The following is a 14,470-nucleotide window of genomic DNA, read 5'->3' as shown; positions in this document are numbered from 1 at the left end:
GTTCCGGTTATATTTAGGGCCTATATAAGCACCAAGCCAGTCCATACCAATACTGCCCTAGAGCTTGTTGTCAAAAGCCGGTCATTGCCTAGTATCGAATATGTGGTAGCACATTCTTGTGTGCTATTACACTAAAATTAAAGTGCATTTATTATCCGTCGTATAACCATATTTAGACTGGACTCGCCAGTGTTGATTATCGGCTAGTTATTGATCAAGCCCTACACAACATCTCACTGAAAGGATACCGATCTGGATTATTTGTATCTACAGATGTTTCGTCTACTATAATGCAAGATGCATGCTGGTGCTCGGAAAAGGTTGCTCGACTGCTTAATACTTGTCCTTTTAACCGCCTCCACCTACTGAAAATAACCGTAAACAGCTGAAAATCGTTGATATTTTGTGGTAAGTGATGATTTAGCAACAGTGTGTCCGCCCATATTTGTGTACAACAGCCTCCGAAGCGCAGGCCATGTCGCCCAGAAAAAGCATAATTTATCTGTTTTTACGTGTGGTATTGTTGGGTTTCAATCCTTTAAACACTTTGACGCGGTTGTCAATGGACATATGAGGCTTTATACACGTTTTTTAAATGGATAATAGCATTATTGCAAGGTCATGATAAACGCTTGAGTTAATAGAGGCTTTTCAGACGCGGAACTTACTGCAAACCCAGAGGTAAAAAATAATAGAAAAGCTGTTAACATGTATGTTTACCGTGGCGATTAATTCTACAAAAGTAACGTTACGTGAGCGAATTGGTTTAATGTGAGCTTTGTGTAGCACTATATTTATTTATTCCATTGTAGTATTGTCATATCACGCCCAAGTGAAATTCGGGCCCTGCAATATTATGGCGCTTAACTATACTGAACTTGTCTTAACTTGATTTAAAATCTAAATCACTTTTGCACTTTTGTTGGCGTAACGTTAAGTCCTTTTAACCTGAAATGTTGCGTTTAAAGTTTAACGGATTCAAGTTCGTGGTAGCCTGCTTTTTAATCGACTCGAATTAAATTAAACGAACACGATTTTTTACAAATATTTCGTTAAATATGTGTTGTTAAAATATATTGTGCCTTTACTAATCCCTTATTCACTATAACTTACAGATATTAATTTGCTACAATCTCGAATGATGCCAGATAGTGGTGTTCTAGACAGTTTCAGGTAATCGGTTTAAGTTACCGAGTAATTTATATGAGTTATAAATACGACAACAACAAAAAAGTTTATGTAAAAAGCTTTGTAACATTTTAGATGGTACTAGCATATAGATAAATAACTTCAAATTGTTACATTTGTGGACTCTGCTATAGTGTAATGTCTGTTGAATTGATCGTTTACTGTAGATTAATCGGTTATGAGTTAAAGTAACGAAAATTAATTCAAAACTGTTATTCTATAATCAGTTGAATTAGTTTAATTGGTTTCTTTTAGTTGTATTAACAAAGTGAGTGAAAAAGTATATTGTAAAAAATAGTACAGCATGAGGTAACATTAAAGATGAGACAGTAATATGTATGTAACTTCTATAGGTGTTAAAAATTATATATATATATTTCTCATATATACGTAGGTGTAAAACAATCTGTTACCTTAAATTATACGATTATCTCTGTAAAGCTGCTTTGAAAAAATCTACATTGTTAAAAGCGCTATATATTGAATTGTGTGAATTGTGGTTTTCTGTTGTGGATCTATCGATTCAGTTACATATTATTGATTAATCTGTTTTAGTTATATTTTTAGCTTTAGGGTTGTTTACACGACACCGCTTTCAACTGGAAATGGAAGACTTTCTATGCGTTTTGGCCGTTCATTTGCACGACAGCTCTGTTTTGGGGTCCTGACAACGCAAACTTTTGAAAACGGGTTTCAAAGTGCACGTTTTTGAAAATGATTTCTTCTCCATGTAAACAACCTAGGCCCTGTCCCAAATGGCACCCTAAAGTAAATACTCGTGATCTTCCTACGAGTCTGCCCTTTCGTGACGTAATGCCGCTTTGACTGTCGGGAAGAAGTCTGCTGCGGATGCGGGCTCGGCAAAAGTGCGCATCGAGGGCGCATATCGGCCACAAAGGGGGGCGCTCGCAAGCACCCTTCTGAAACCTAAAATGACAAGTGGGACACCAAACGGTCTAGTGGACTAAATGGACACGTGCACAGGGCAGCCATTGTAAGTCCCCAAGATCGAAAGTGCATATGGTGTGTGCCATTTGGGACAGGGCCATAAAGGTGAATTGGTGAAATTGGTGATGGGCGTATTATGTGTTCGTGGGGTGTTTCTTGAAAAAGTGACACTGCCAACTACTGGCCTGGCATGCATAATACAGCCTTTTTGAGTCATTTTCGCATATCCGTGTGAATGGGGATTGCTTTGACAGTGTTGTCGTCTGTTTTTAGTGCATCGTTGTCGTGTAAACATACCCATAGTTATTAATATGGTAATGTCGAAAGAGGAGTGTATAGCTAATGTTTTAATTACAGCGTTTAAATTCTCTCGTTATGTTGGGTCAGTTCAGTAGACCTGGCTTTTTAAGTGTAAATGAGATGTAAACCTTTAGTCTTGCCTAATTGTATGATGATGTAGTTTAAGGTTAAACAGAAAGGTTGTAGGTTCAAATCCTAAATGGCTTTATTAACGAACTATCACTGTTGTGCCCTTGCGCACGATTGTTAGACTAACACAGGGTTATTATATGTGCAAGCTATACTAAGACATTTTGGCTAAACTGCTCATTGATTTTCACCATGTTGTTTTTCTGCTGCAGGTGAAGAATGACAGAATATAAGCTTGTGGTGGTGGGTGCTGGAGGCGTGGGCAAGAGCGCTCTCACCATCCAACTCATCCAGAACCACTTTGTGGATGAATATGACCCAACCATAGAGGTGAGCCATGGGTACCGCTGTCAGGATGCTCGCTTTCTACTGCCACACAAAGCTGTGAAACTCACCCTTATGTAAATTTGCATCCACAAAAAAAAAAAAAAAAGTACTGTTAAATGTTCAAGAGTGCTATCCGGTTATTCTGGTTTTAAAGAAGGTGGTTACCAGGTGGAACGCCTTTGTGTTTCTTCCTTTTTAGCTTTCTGGCATAGCGTCAATTTTAAACCTCTGGCCGAAAAGTGTAGTTTGTAGATGTTATTTTTAGTTGTAATTTTGGATATGTTTGTTTTGTAGAGACATATCCTTTGGAATAATGAATGAATTGGCCAAAATAAGACCAGGTGCATGCATTTCGTTCACCCATTTTGTTAGAATTAATGAACACTTTAAGGGGCCGTTTACACAAGACCGTTTTCAGCAAAAAACTGAAAGCCTTTTGGCTGTTTGATTACATATCAACGGAGTTCAAAGTGCATGTTTTTGAAGTGATATCATGTGTATTCAGTATTAATACAGCATTTGTCATTTTTGTGGATCCGTTTGAACAGGGATCGTTTTTACAAAGTTATCCTCTGTACGTGGAAAAACGTTTCCGTATTTTATAGATAGTTGTTGTGAAAACTTGCCCTAACAATTGTTTTTAGTGACTTCCATTTTATGGATGTCAAGATTTCAATAAAACAATTTTGGGGATATTTCAGGGTTCAGAATTTTTAGTCTCGTGACTCGAGACAGACGGCAGAAGGTCTGGGCTCTAAAGCAGCTTTCATTGGTGGCTTTACGTGTCAGTCGGACCAATCACAGCTTGTTTTGTTCTGCGTCATGTTTAGGGGCTTGATTGTAACAAGTGATGTCCTTACAATAACAGACCTGTGTGTAAAACTTCTTTTAAACACTCTATGCTGTGAACTTCACATACTTTTGATAATCCAGCATTTAGTTGATCCTTATAAGCGCTCCTTGTCGCAGTTGGAAACACGACAGCATTCTTCTTCCATGAGGGGGTTTGGCAATGACTTATTATAATTTTTTTCCCAGGTTAAAGAACGCGACACAATTTCACCCTGAAATCCTGTAGAATTCAGATAACTTTGAAACTCTTCAGTCATTTCCAATTGTATGTGTCATACGCATCAGACGTTCAGCTCAAGGTCGTGGGCTTGACGTCTGAGGCTGAGACTAGAGTATTGTCATACGGTGATAAATTGACATGACATTACACTGTTAAACTGCTCAACATGCTCAATGTCATGTCACTTGTGCAGGACTCCTACAGGAAGCAGGTGGTGATTGACGGGGAGACGTGTCTCCTGGACATCTTGGACACTGCAGGTCAGGAGGAGTACAGTGCCATGAGGGACCAGTACATGAGGACAGGGGAGGGATTTCTTTGTGTCTTTGCCATCAATAACACCAAGTCCTTCGAGGACATTCACCACTACAGGTGAGCTAGAAACCGAATGCTGTGCAGATTCAGGTCTGTAAAGCACTAAAACGCCTCACAAAGTCAAATGAATTGTAGATGTGTAATCTTCTCGGTGTGCTTTTGCAGAGAGCAGATAAAGCGAGTAAAGGACTCTGAGGACGTCCCGATGGTCCTGGTGGGGAATAAGTGTGATCTTCCTTCCCGCAGTGTGGACACCAAGCAGGCTCAGGATTTAGCACGTAGCTACGGCATTCCATTCATAGAGACCTCAGCAAAAACGAGACAGGTATGGAAAACATGGACGGACGTGTATTGAATACAAGCGTGTTGGACAAATCAATGAAAAGTTTTGACAGTGACTTGGTTTACATAATGTATTATTTCAAATAATGCATTTTTCAGTGTTATGAATATACGCTAAGAATTTGTTTTTGTTTTTTATCGCCATTATTCGCATCCCCCAGTGCACAGCACAAATAATGAAATTGCATACAGTAGGTGTTACTGGCCACAAAATGCATTTCTATGGATATATTGGATTATTTTTTTCTGGGTGACCCACCTAAAAATGTCTTCATGCCAACTTTTTCGACAATTAATATACTGCATTATATTCACGTCACGCAACATTGTCAATTTGCTAGTTGTTTTTTTTTCAGCACCCCATAAATGTAATGCTTTCTTTACCGCTATGTTTACGAAGCTGCGCATGACAGAGTCATCACTGATTAAAGTGTTTTCAGTGCATGTTTATTGCAATTTTGAAATCTGCAAATGCCTCAGTTTACTACGATTATGAGCTTGATCGCGTCAGTTTGTTTTAGAGCTGCACGGATAAAATGAAAATCACAAAAAATAAAATCGAATGGATCACGATTCTCCCACGATTCTGATCAGGCAACTTAACAAAATAACATGTAATTTACTAGAGGTTCTGACAAAATGTTAATTGCTATTTAAAATGTTTAATTAATCTGAATGGGGAAAAAAAAAAACGTTGGAATGATTCAATGACTCACTCGCACATACTTCACTTGTTCATTACTGGATGAATCTGTGTTTTTGAACGAATCACTTGAATGAGTGATTTAATGACAAATATATATTTTTTTAACTTGTCGCCACAATGTAATCGATTAATCTTTTCTTTTTTTCTTTTCTTTTTGAAGCGCCAAGTTACTTTCAAAAAGATGAATTACTCCATTTTGATCACTTCCATAGATATCAGTGTTTATCGAACTATAAACTTCTATCCCAGAACTTCAGTTTTTTTTTTATTTATGAATATTTGTAATATAAAGACTGACACTGTGTGATTGGAAAGACTGCCCATGAGAACTGCTCTCTGGGTAAACGACAGCGGCAACACGGCTAACAATGTTCTGGTGTGATTTTTGTCAAAGGTTTGTTTTAGGAGATCGTGATCTTTTAATGATAATTGTGCAGCTCTAGTGTGATTGAAATATTGTTTACATGAGGTAAAGTTAAATCGCAATATTGCCTAAATCTCATGATCGCATTACGAGGGTGCACGTAAACCTGGCCATTGCAAGACTTTTATTTTTGACCGATTTAAAGCTGTTTTAAAGACAACATGAAATCAAAATCAACAAATGTCCGTGATCGTATTGTGCACCATTATTCATCATTATTAAAAAATATATATATTTTCTCCACCTCTACTACAACTTTTATGCTGATGCAACCAAGGCCACCATTAAAATGAACCTATAATTTGACAGTACAACATGCTATTCAATCAAATTACCCAACCCTACATCTATTATTATTATTTTGCTCATAAATGCATCATGGAAGTTAAATGAGTTTTGAAAGCTATTTCATGTTGTCTTTAATACCATGTTAATATATTGTGGTGTCAAATGTGATTTTTGAAATCTCATTTATAATCAAATCTATAATCAGTCGACAAAAATCATATAGAATGAGTCTCCCTTTCAAGAACATGTCAGGGTCCCATATCACCCGCAATGAAAGGGAAGAAATTAGACTTATTTATTTTTAGCACATTTAATGTACTTTAATTCAAAAACATGTAGATGTAGGCCTATACTGTACATCATTGTAGCATTTATTGTACTACTACTTTATTTTTTTATTTTTTGGAGGTAACTATGACCTGGACTTTGTTTTGTTACATTCACACGTCAGATTTGCAGTTCGAATGTGTAGAATTGTAGGAAAGTTGTCGAGTGCGTGCTGTTGTTTTACACTGGCTTCATGCATGAGTTTCTGACTAGCTTTATGAATAATTAATCAGGTGCACATCACAGAACACAACTGATCTGGCTCTGGGTTTGTGCCTGGTCTCTCTCGTGCATTTATTATCATTTGTCTGTGTTTGATTTCACCTTAAGATAAATTAATCCTTTAATGACTAAGAGTGCAGATTGGATTGATTTGATCAAGGGTTCAATCACTATAAATCAACTGGGGATATTAAACTGCTTTGTCTGTCATGTTTAAAAATCAGGGCAGACGCTCTGTTCCTCCCTCTGCAGTGCTCAAATCACAACTCCTTGTGGTGCTGGGGAATAATAAAGGCTTCTGAATTCATTTTTCTCTCTGTTTCAAGCCACACTGGTACCATACTGCATCATTCTTTCTTTATTTTAAATCCAGTGGTGTTCAGGGACACAACTAAGGGTACGTTTACACGACAACAATGAACTTAAAACGTACTACGTAAAGAATTTTTTTTTTTTTTTTTTTGCATTTATTAAGTTTCATGTATAAACGATAACTTTCCGCGGGAACGACTAAACGTTATTCACATCAGGCCAGTAGATGGCGACGTCACTTTGTAAAGAAACACTTCCTGCCTATAGACTGAACACGTAAATACGCATGTCACGGTTTTCACAAAGTAGCATTTTTGTATTTACCTGCATTTACAGGTTTTGTTTTTAAAAACTTGCGCTTTGAAACCCGTTTTCAAAAGATTGCTTTTTCAGGCCCCCAAAATGCTATTTTCATAACCGAATGGAAAAACGCACAGTGTTCTGGTTTTATCTGAAAACTGTCGTGTAAACGTCCCCTAATTGAGAAACTCTTCTACAATAGTGCATGCCATCGAAGGACCTGGCTTTTTTTTGTGAAAAGTTGATCTAAAAACGTAACTATGCCAGATTCCCTTTAAATTTCGCCAAACGCCACCACTATCAATTATGCCAGCACTATGTGGGAAAACTTTTTATAGTCGCAGTGGATTCCTGAAATCCAGTTGCGACCGTTGTCCCTTCTCAGTAATGATGGCTGTGCGTTCCTTAACACTGAAGGGAGTTGTGTTTTGCACTGCAGAGAGTGGAAGATGCCTTTTATACTCTGGTACGGGAGATCAGGCAATACCGGCTAAGAAAACTCTGTAAAGAAGAAAAGACGACACAATGCATCAAGCTTAAAAAATGTGTTTTGATGTGAGAGGGGTAAGTTTGAAGCGCTGCCCATCTGCAGTCCAGGTGTTGGGTTCGACATCTGCTGTACACTTTTTCCCTTGTTCTTGGGTGAATCTCACGAAAACGGTCAAAGAAATAGCCGGGTCATATTTTACCCCAAAGTTATGCCATTTCATTTCATTTTGCCCGAAAATTTAAATGGTAATTTACTTGCGCTCATGTCATTCCAAACCCATAAGTCTTTCGTTTCATTTTCGAAACGCAAATGAAGATATTTTTATTTTATTTTTTATGAAATCTGAGAAGATTTTTGTCCCTCCATTGACGGCCTACGCAACTACCACTTTGATGCTGCAAAAAGTTAATAAATAGATCGTAAAACTAATCCACATGAGCTGAGCGCTTTAGTCTCAAATTTCTGAAGAGACTCTGCTTTTATTCACATCTATTTATTGATTGATTGCACTGAATTTAATGCAAATTTTAAATACATTTCCAGATTTTTTTTTTTTAATTGAATTCAAATTGTCAGGAATTTATTCATTTGCATTATCTATTTATTTTTTGACCCGAATGTAATCAATGCAAATTAATACGTTCCTGACAATTTATTTACTTATAGTATTTTGTACTGAATTTAATTAATTTAAATTTTAAAATGTAATTATTCAGAGGAATTTCAATTTTATCTATTCATTTGTATTGCGCTGAATTTAATTTATGCTAATTGTAATATTTATTTAAATTATCATTTGAGGGCAATGTGTGCTTGACTGACTATCATAAATGTCACAATGCAAAAAAAAAAGAAAATCCTCTAAACATATTTTATTTATCAAAATATAATGTATCATTTTTGGGATGAAATATGACCGTTTCTTTGAGATTCACACTCTTATTTAAAACCATCCCTTCATTTCTTTTACTTTTTTCACTATTCTTTCAGGAAGGGTTTGGTGAACATGGTCTTATTAACACTGATGTGAGACCAGTTTTAATATTGTTATACACCGTGTGGAATATGGCTGCAAAAAGTTGGGCATAGATCTGTGAAATATCTTTGCTGTAATTCTTTACATGATCACCTGAAGTTCTGTGTTTTTTCCCCTTTTGTTTTGAAGGGCGTGGACGACGCGTTTTATACTTTAGTCCGAGAAATCCGGAAACACAAGGAGAAGATGAGCAAAGAGGGCAAGAAGAAAAAGAAGAAATCCAAAACAAAATGTGTATTAATGTGAAACGAGCCTTTCCTGTCATTATAGACTCAAAAAGAAAGAAAACAAAACAAGTTCCACAACTGCATTTTGTACATTACACTAAATTATTAGCCTCTTCTGAATACAGAATGGATCCATATTCTACTTGCTTTTCTTAAATGAAATAAGCTTTACTTCTCGTTCGGTGCCAGTTGCCCCAAAGTGTTGGTCCCTCGACACCTTGAATGGCTTATTTTATCGGGTGGGCTGTCAGAACTGGTTTTTATTTTGCAGTTGGTTTTTCTAGAGTAGTTTTATAAAGGTGTGGATTTAAAAGCAGCCTTTTTGGTGTGCTGTACAAGAACTATCCGTGTAGCGGTTTAGACCGGAACTTTGCATGTGAGTCGCTTGATTTTTACAGGAACTGAAACTTTGAGGAATTATTTTTGAGGACCAACACTTCCTGGGTGGTGTTTTGATACATTATCACTGTGTATGACCCTGCCTTTGGATGTCCCAAACTTCCACAAAAAAAAAACCCACCTGCATGTGAACTTCCATCGTAGTCGGATTAACGCCCTCTCTCTAAAGCCATGGTAATGTGTATATATGGTGAAATCTTAACCACGTTAACCTTATTTCCCTGTTTGCATGCTGTGTTCTGTTCTTTAAACTTCCAGGGAACGGTAATGCGTTGAATACTGTATAATAACCACTGTTGTGTAGAGAGGATTCTCTCAGCTGGTCCGAACTGGCCATTATTAATTTTTCTGATATTTTTTCCATTCTTAAAATCTTCTTTAAATAAAATGACCTCAGTTGGTTTAGAGACCATGTGGTGATTTAGCGAATCAATCTAAAAATCTACAATAATTTCTCAGTTTGGTGCGCAGGATTGTGTTGAGGGATGAGGTAACAAAAAAAATGGTGTTTTTTTTTTTTTTTTTTTTTTTTAGGCTCTAGATGCCAAAATATGTAAGAAAGATAAGCAGCAAAATAAGACATGCAATTGGTAATTACACTTATCAATCACTACAGAAATGCAAAGCTGCAGTTGACCAATCAGAATCAAGTATTCCAGAGAGCGTGTAATAACGATTCGAACCTTTCTTTTCTGTAAAGATCTACACTAGTGAGAGCCTCACTTCTGCATTCAGAGGAGGATTTTTATTATGTATGAATATTTCCCCTCTTGTGCCCAGCCAAACTGCGCCTTAGAAGTATGAATCATTACATTGAAATTATTTTGTTTTTTTTTGCTAAGGGGGCCGTTTACACGACACACTTTTTATGCGTTTCGGACAACGACAGTGGCGTTTTGGGAACGAGTTTTTGAAAACGATACCGTTATAGTCTCCGTGTAAACTACAAAAACGCAAATTTGTCGTTCGCATGCGTATTACGTGTTCCGTCTATAAGTGCGCGGTTTTTCTTTACAAAGTGGCATCGCCATCTACTGGCCCGGCATGAATAATACAGCGTTTTTAGTCGAATTCGCGGATCGTTTTGACAACTTTTCTTGCCTGTAAGGAAAAACGTTTCTCAGTTTGTAGTGCGTCGTCGTGTAAACGTGCCCTAATTTGAGATTGGCGAACGTCACTCCGTATTAGTTATTCTGATGCAAATGTATGTGGAAAAATGATTCAAACAAATGCCTTGTTGGTTTCTGCTGCCATCAACCATCGTTACTCTGTTGGTTCTACAAGCCCTGCTATAATTGATTCAAAGCTTTCCATTTCAAAGAGGCAGTCGTGGTCCAGTATACCACTGTAAAATGTGGTTCTAGCTAGGAGGGCAAATTTTCAGCCATCACTCAAACCAAAGAGAGTGATATAAAGACTTCTTTTGTGTGGCAATACTTGTGATGTCATGAGATGATGTCATTTATAGGAGATATACAATACACAAGCAGAATCTTGCTTTAAAACCTTTTACCATGCGTCCTTAACCGTCACTCGTTTTGCTTTTCTGATCATTTGACTGTATGACTAATACCGAGAAATCGAAATGCTCAGTAAATCAGGATGTCCGCTTTTATGCAAAGTTCAAAGGATTTTAAAGTGATTTCTGTTCCCTTTAAGTCATTCATTTTAATAGCAGCCTGTAACGCAAGTAGCAAAGTCATTTAGATATTTTTTGAATCATTTCTGAAATGTTCTCTGTCTGTTTCTGTGCCAATTGCAAATGTTGATAAAATGGTTCATGTATATATACTGTATGGACCTTGTTTTAACAGCCTTTGTACGGTTGTGATAAAGATGAATATTTTGTAAAGTGTGCTTATTTTTTTCGGTTTAATGAATTGAATGACGCTTAATTGTAATTAAGGGTCACGTGCTAACGGTTGAGAAAGTGCCGGTCTAAGGTCATCTTCTGGCTCTCCTGTTTCAGTGAATGTGATTTATTAGGAAGGAAAAAGCTGTTCTCAGATCAGCACAGTTTTATAAATACAAACCCAATCTTGTTTTCCCCCATTAATCTTACCAGTCTTATTTAATGTGTAATTAAAAGAAGTACATCAAACCCACAAGAGAGTCTCTGTCTTTTTTTTTTTGGTTAATAATTAATGCTTTGTAAAATGATACAGAATACTGTTATGCTAATAGTCTGAAATGGATTTAAAAGTTAATTTGGCTGTTTAACTTTTTTCTTTTTGTGGGCACATCTCATAAAACCTCATTTCAACATGTCCAAATAATATTTCACCACAAAATTCAATTTTGTTTAGCAATTTTGGTTACACTTTATCTTGAGGTGACAGTACAGTGCCTATTTTAGTAAATACAATGTAACTTGAGTACTTACTATAGAGTTACGGTCAGGGTTTGGTTTAGTGTTGGTTACTTGTAATAATGCATCATTTACTCTTTATTACTAGTAAGTACATGTAGTAACGTGTAAACCTTAAAGTCTTACCGCAAATTTTTTTCCACACAAATTCTCAATACAGGTTGGCATTTATTTTTATTATCATCATTATTATTTTAAATAAGCCTCTTATGCTTTCCAAACCGGCATTTATTTTATATATAAAACATTTTTAGAAAAAAATACAGTAAAAATAGAAATATTGTGAAATATTTATACGATTTAAAATAACGGCTTTCTATTTGAATATTTTCTTTCTGAATATTTGAATATTTTAATTCCTGTGATTAAAGCTGAATTTTCAGCATCATTCCTCCAGTCTTCATGATCCTTCAGAAATAACTCTAATATGATGCTTTGCTGCTCAAGAATATTTATTATTATTAATGCATAAAAAAAAAAAAAATTCTGCTTAATGTTTTTCCAGGATTCTTTGATAAATCGAAAGTTAAAAGAAAATCATTTATATGAAACCGAAACCTTTTCTAACATTTTAGATGTCTTTGTCACCAATTTATTGCATGCTTGATGAGTAAAAGTATTCATATCTTTCAAAAATGTTACTGATGCTAAACCTTTGAACAGTAGTGTATATATTTAGCTGAAGCATTCTTCATGAGGTTCGCTCATATAGCTCTGCGTGCATGTCTCTTCTGTGCCACAAAGTGGCAGTATTCTCTCATGCTATACGATATAATAGTTTCTCAGAAGGTTCTTCTGTAATGTCATCCTAACAGAATTAAAATTACAGGCACTCTCAATAACTCCCTGATTTAATCCAGGGCACGATATCATTCCTTCGACGTAATTACATTCACCACGTGAAATTAAATATCGAGCTTGCTGTGGATTGGAAACCTACCTTTGTCTCTGGTGCCAAGATGAATAGGTTGCTCCATATTAGTTTAGCTGCAGGCGAAAAGGACACGTTTCATAGGATAAGCCATTAATAATGCAATTTTTAAATGTGATTGCAGTGTTCGGATGTCATCTCTGGTGTCTTGGACACAGTTTTACAAGGAATACCAAATTATACATGAATGTGCAGAAAACCTATAGAAATCTCAATAAAACTGTGCATAGCTGGACCCTAAATTCATTTTGTTTTTTTAAATGTTATTTTTGAATCCTGTCACAAAGTCAAGGTTGACCAATTAAGGTTTTCTATGACCTTTTTTCATTCATTTTTTCATTTTTCATTTTCATATTAATAGATAATTATTTTTGGCAACGCTTTACTATTAGGTTTCATTTGTTAACATTAGTTAACTGTATTAACTAATAATAAACATATTTTTACAGCATTTATTCATCTTAAATCAATGGTAATTTTAAAATCCAAAGTTGTATATTTGTACATGAACAAACAATAAACAATTATATTTTTTCTGATGTTAACAAATATTAATAAATGCTTTAAAATATATTTGGCTCATTGTCAGTTCATGTTAGCTAATGCATTAACTAAAGATTAGGACTTTATTGTAAAGTGTTACTGATTTTTTTTGGTCCTTCTGGGAAGATCCCATTTGCATGTCAGGTACTAATATTTTGAATAATTTTACTTATTAGTATGGAATTCCATTTCTGCCATATAAGAAAAAACAAAGTTATAGTTATAGCTATAAAGAAAGTTATAGTTCTGACATAAAAATGTAGGATTATATGACATACTGTCATAATTGTGAGACAGTTAGTGACATAAAAAGTTTAAATTATGAGGTTGAAATTGAAATTATGAGAATAATTATGACAATATTCACTTTTTATGACATTGTGACATTATGAAATTGTGACTTATCTCAGTTCTGACTTAATGTCATAATTATGACTTTTTATATGATAATTTTAACTATATGTCATATTTCTTTTGTCATAATTTTGACTTTTTATCTTATACTTATTTCTTAGTATGTCATATTTCTTTTGTCATAATTTTGACTTTTAATCTCATAATTATGACTTAGTATGTCATTGATTTTGTCATCATTTTGACTTTCAATCTCATAATTATGATTTAGTATGTCATTGATTTTGTCATCATTTGGATTTTTAATCTCATAATTATGATTCATGTCAAATTGCTTTTGTCATAATTTTGACTTTTAATCTCATAATTATGACTTAGTATGTCATTGATTTTGTCATCATTTTGACTTTATCTCATAAGTATGACTAGCTATCTCATAATCATGACTTTATCTTATGATTTACTAAAGCCTGATTTTTCTTATGTGGCAGAAATGGGCTTCAAAATATTTGTGAACAAATGTCTCCATTGATGGATGGAATGATGCCATCCTGCTGACTGACAACACAAGCACTCACAGCTGATGAAATCTTTTTTTCTTTATAGAAATTTTCACAAAGAGCAAAACTTTTAGTGAAAGGCGCCATTGGCTTTGGAGTGTATTAGTGTTTGTCCAAATGTTTTGGGGACAAGTATATAATTCAGTCCACAGCTAAATGTTGATCGTCACTCCCCTTCAACTCTGAACCAATCGTGTCCTAACTCTTGAAAAATGTGTCTGTGACCACGGTTGTTCATTTTACATCCTTGTCTTAGTGGACAAGCAGGTCACCTTAATACTCAATCACTGTCTTCTGGCTCTCAGGGTCTCAGAGACGGTTTTGAACCAAGGACCACTTTGTTTTCATTCACTTCCAAACTC

General features: G+C 35.5%; 1 protein-coding gene across 2 annotated transcripts; it reads left to right on the top strand.

Annotated features, from left to right (window-relative positions):
• The first annotated feature begins 11 nt into the window (after positions 1–11).
• On the top strand, positions 12–11,460 carry kras (v-Ki-ras2 Kirsten rat sarcoma viral oncogene homolog). Of its 2 annotated transcripts, XM_084397041.1 has the most exons (6): positions 12–408; positions 2,778–2,895; positions 4,158–4,336; positions 4,445–4,604; positions 7,640–7,764; positions 8,856–9,878. In XM_084397041.1, exons 2-5 carry the CDS (start codon positions 2,785–2,787, stop codon positions 7,757–7,759), a joined length of 570 nt encoding a protein of 189 aa, XP_084253167.1. In that variant the 5' UTR covers positions 12–408; positions 2,778–2,784; the 3' UTR covers positions 7,760–7,764; positions 8,856–9,878. The 2 variants fall into 2 exon arrangements, with proteins under 2 accessions (XP_084253167.1, XP_084253166.1); XM_084397040.1 differs by lacking the exon at positions 7,640–7,764 and having other exon boundaries at positions 8,856–11,460.
• The last annotated feature ends 3,010 nt before the right edge of the window (positions 11,461–14,470 follow it).

This window comes from Rutilus rutilus (genome assembly GCF_951802725.1).
Source record: "Rutilus rutilus genome assembly, chromosome: 23".
Lineage (NCBI taxonomy): Eukaryota > Metazoa > Chordata > Actinopteri > Cypriniformes > Leuciscidae > Rutilus > Rutilus rutilus.
This window is presented reverse-complemented; position numbering and strand designations above follow the sequence as displayed.

Coding starts and splice junctions, on each gene's coding strand:
- kras (XM_084397041.1), top strand. CDS start 2,785: ATGACAGAATATAAGCTTGTGGTGGTGGGTGCTGGAGGCGTGGGCAAG. Junction 4,337..4,444: donor GAGGACATTCACCACTACAG/GTGAGCTAGAAA, acceptor GTGCTTTTGCAG/AGAGCAGATAAAGCGAGTAA. Junction 4,605..7,639: donor CCTCAGCAAAAACGAGACAG/GTATGGAAAACA, acceptor TTTGCACTGCAG/AGAGTGGAAGATGCCTTTTA.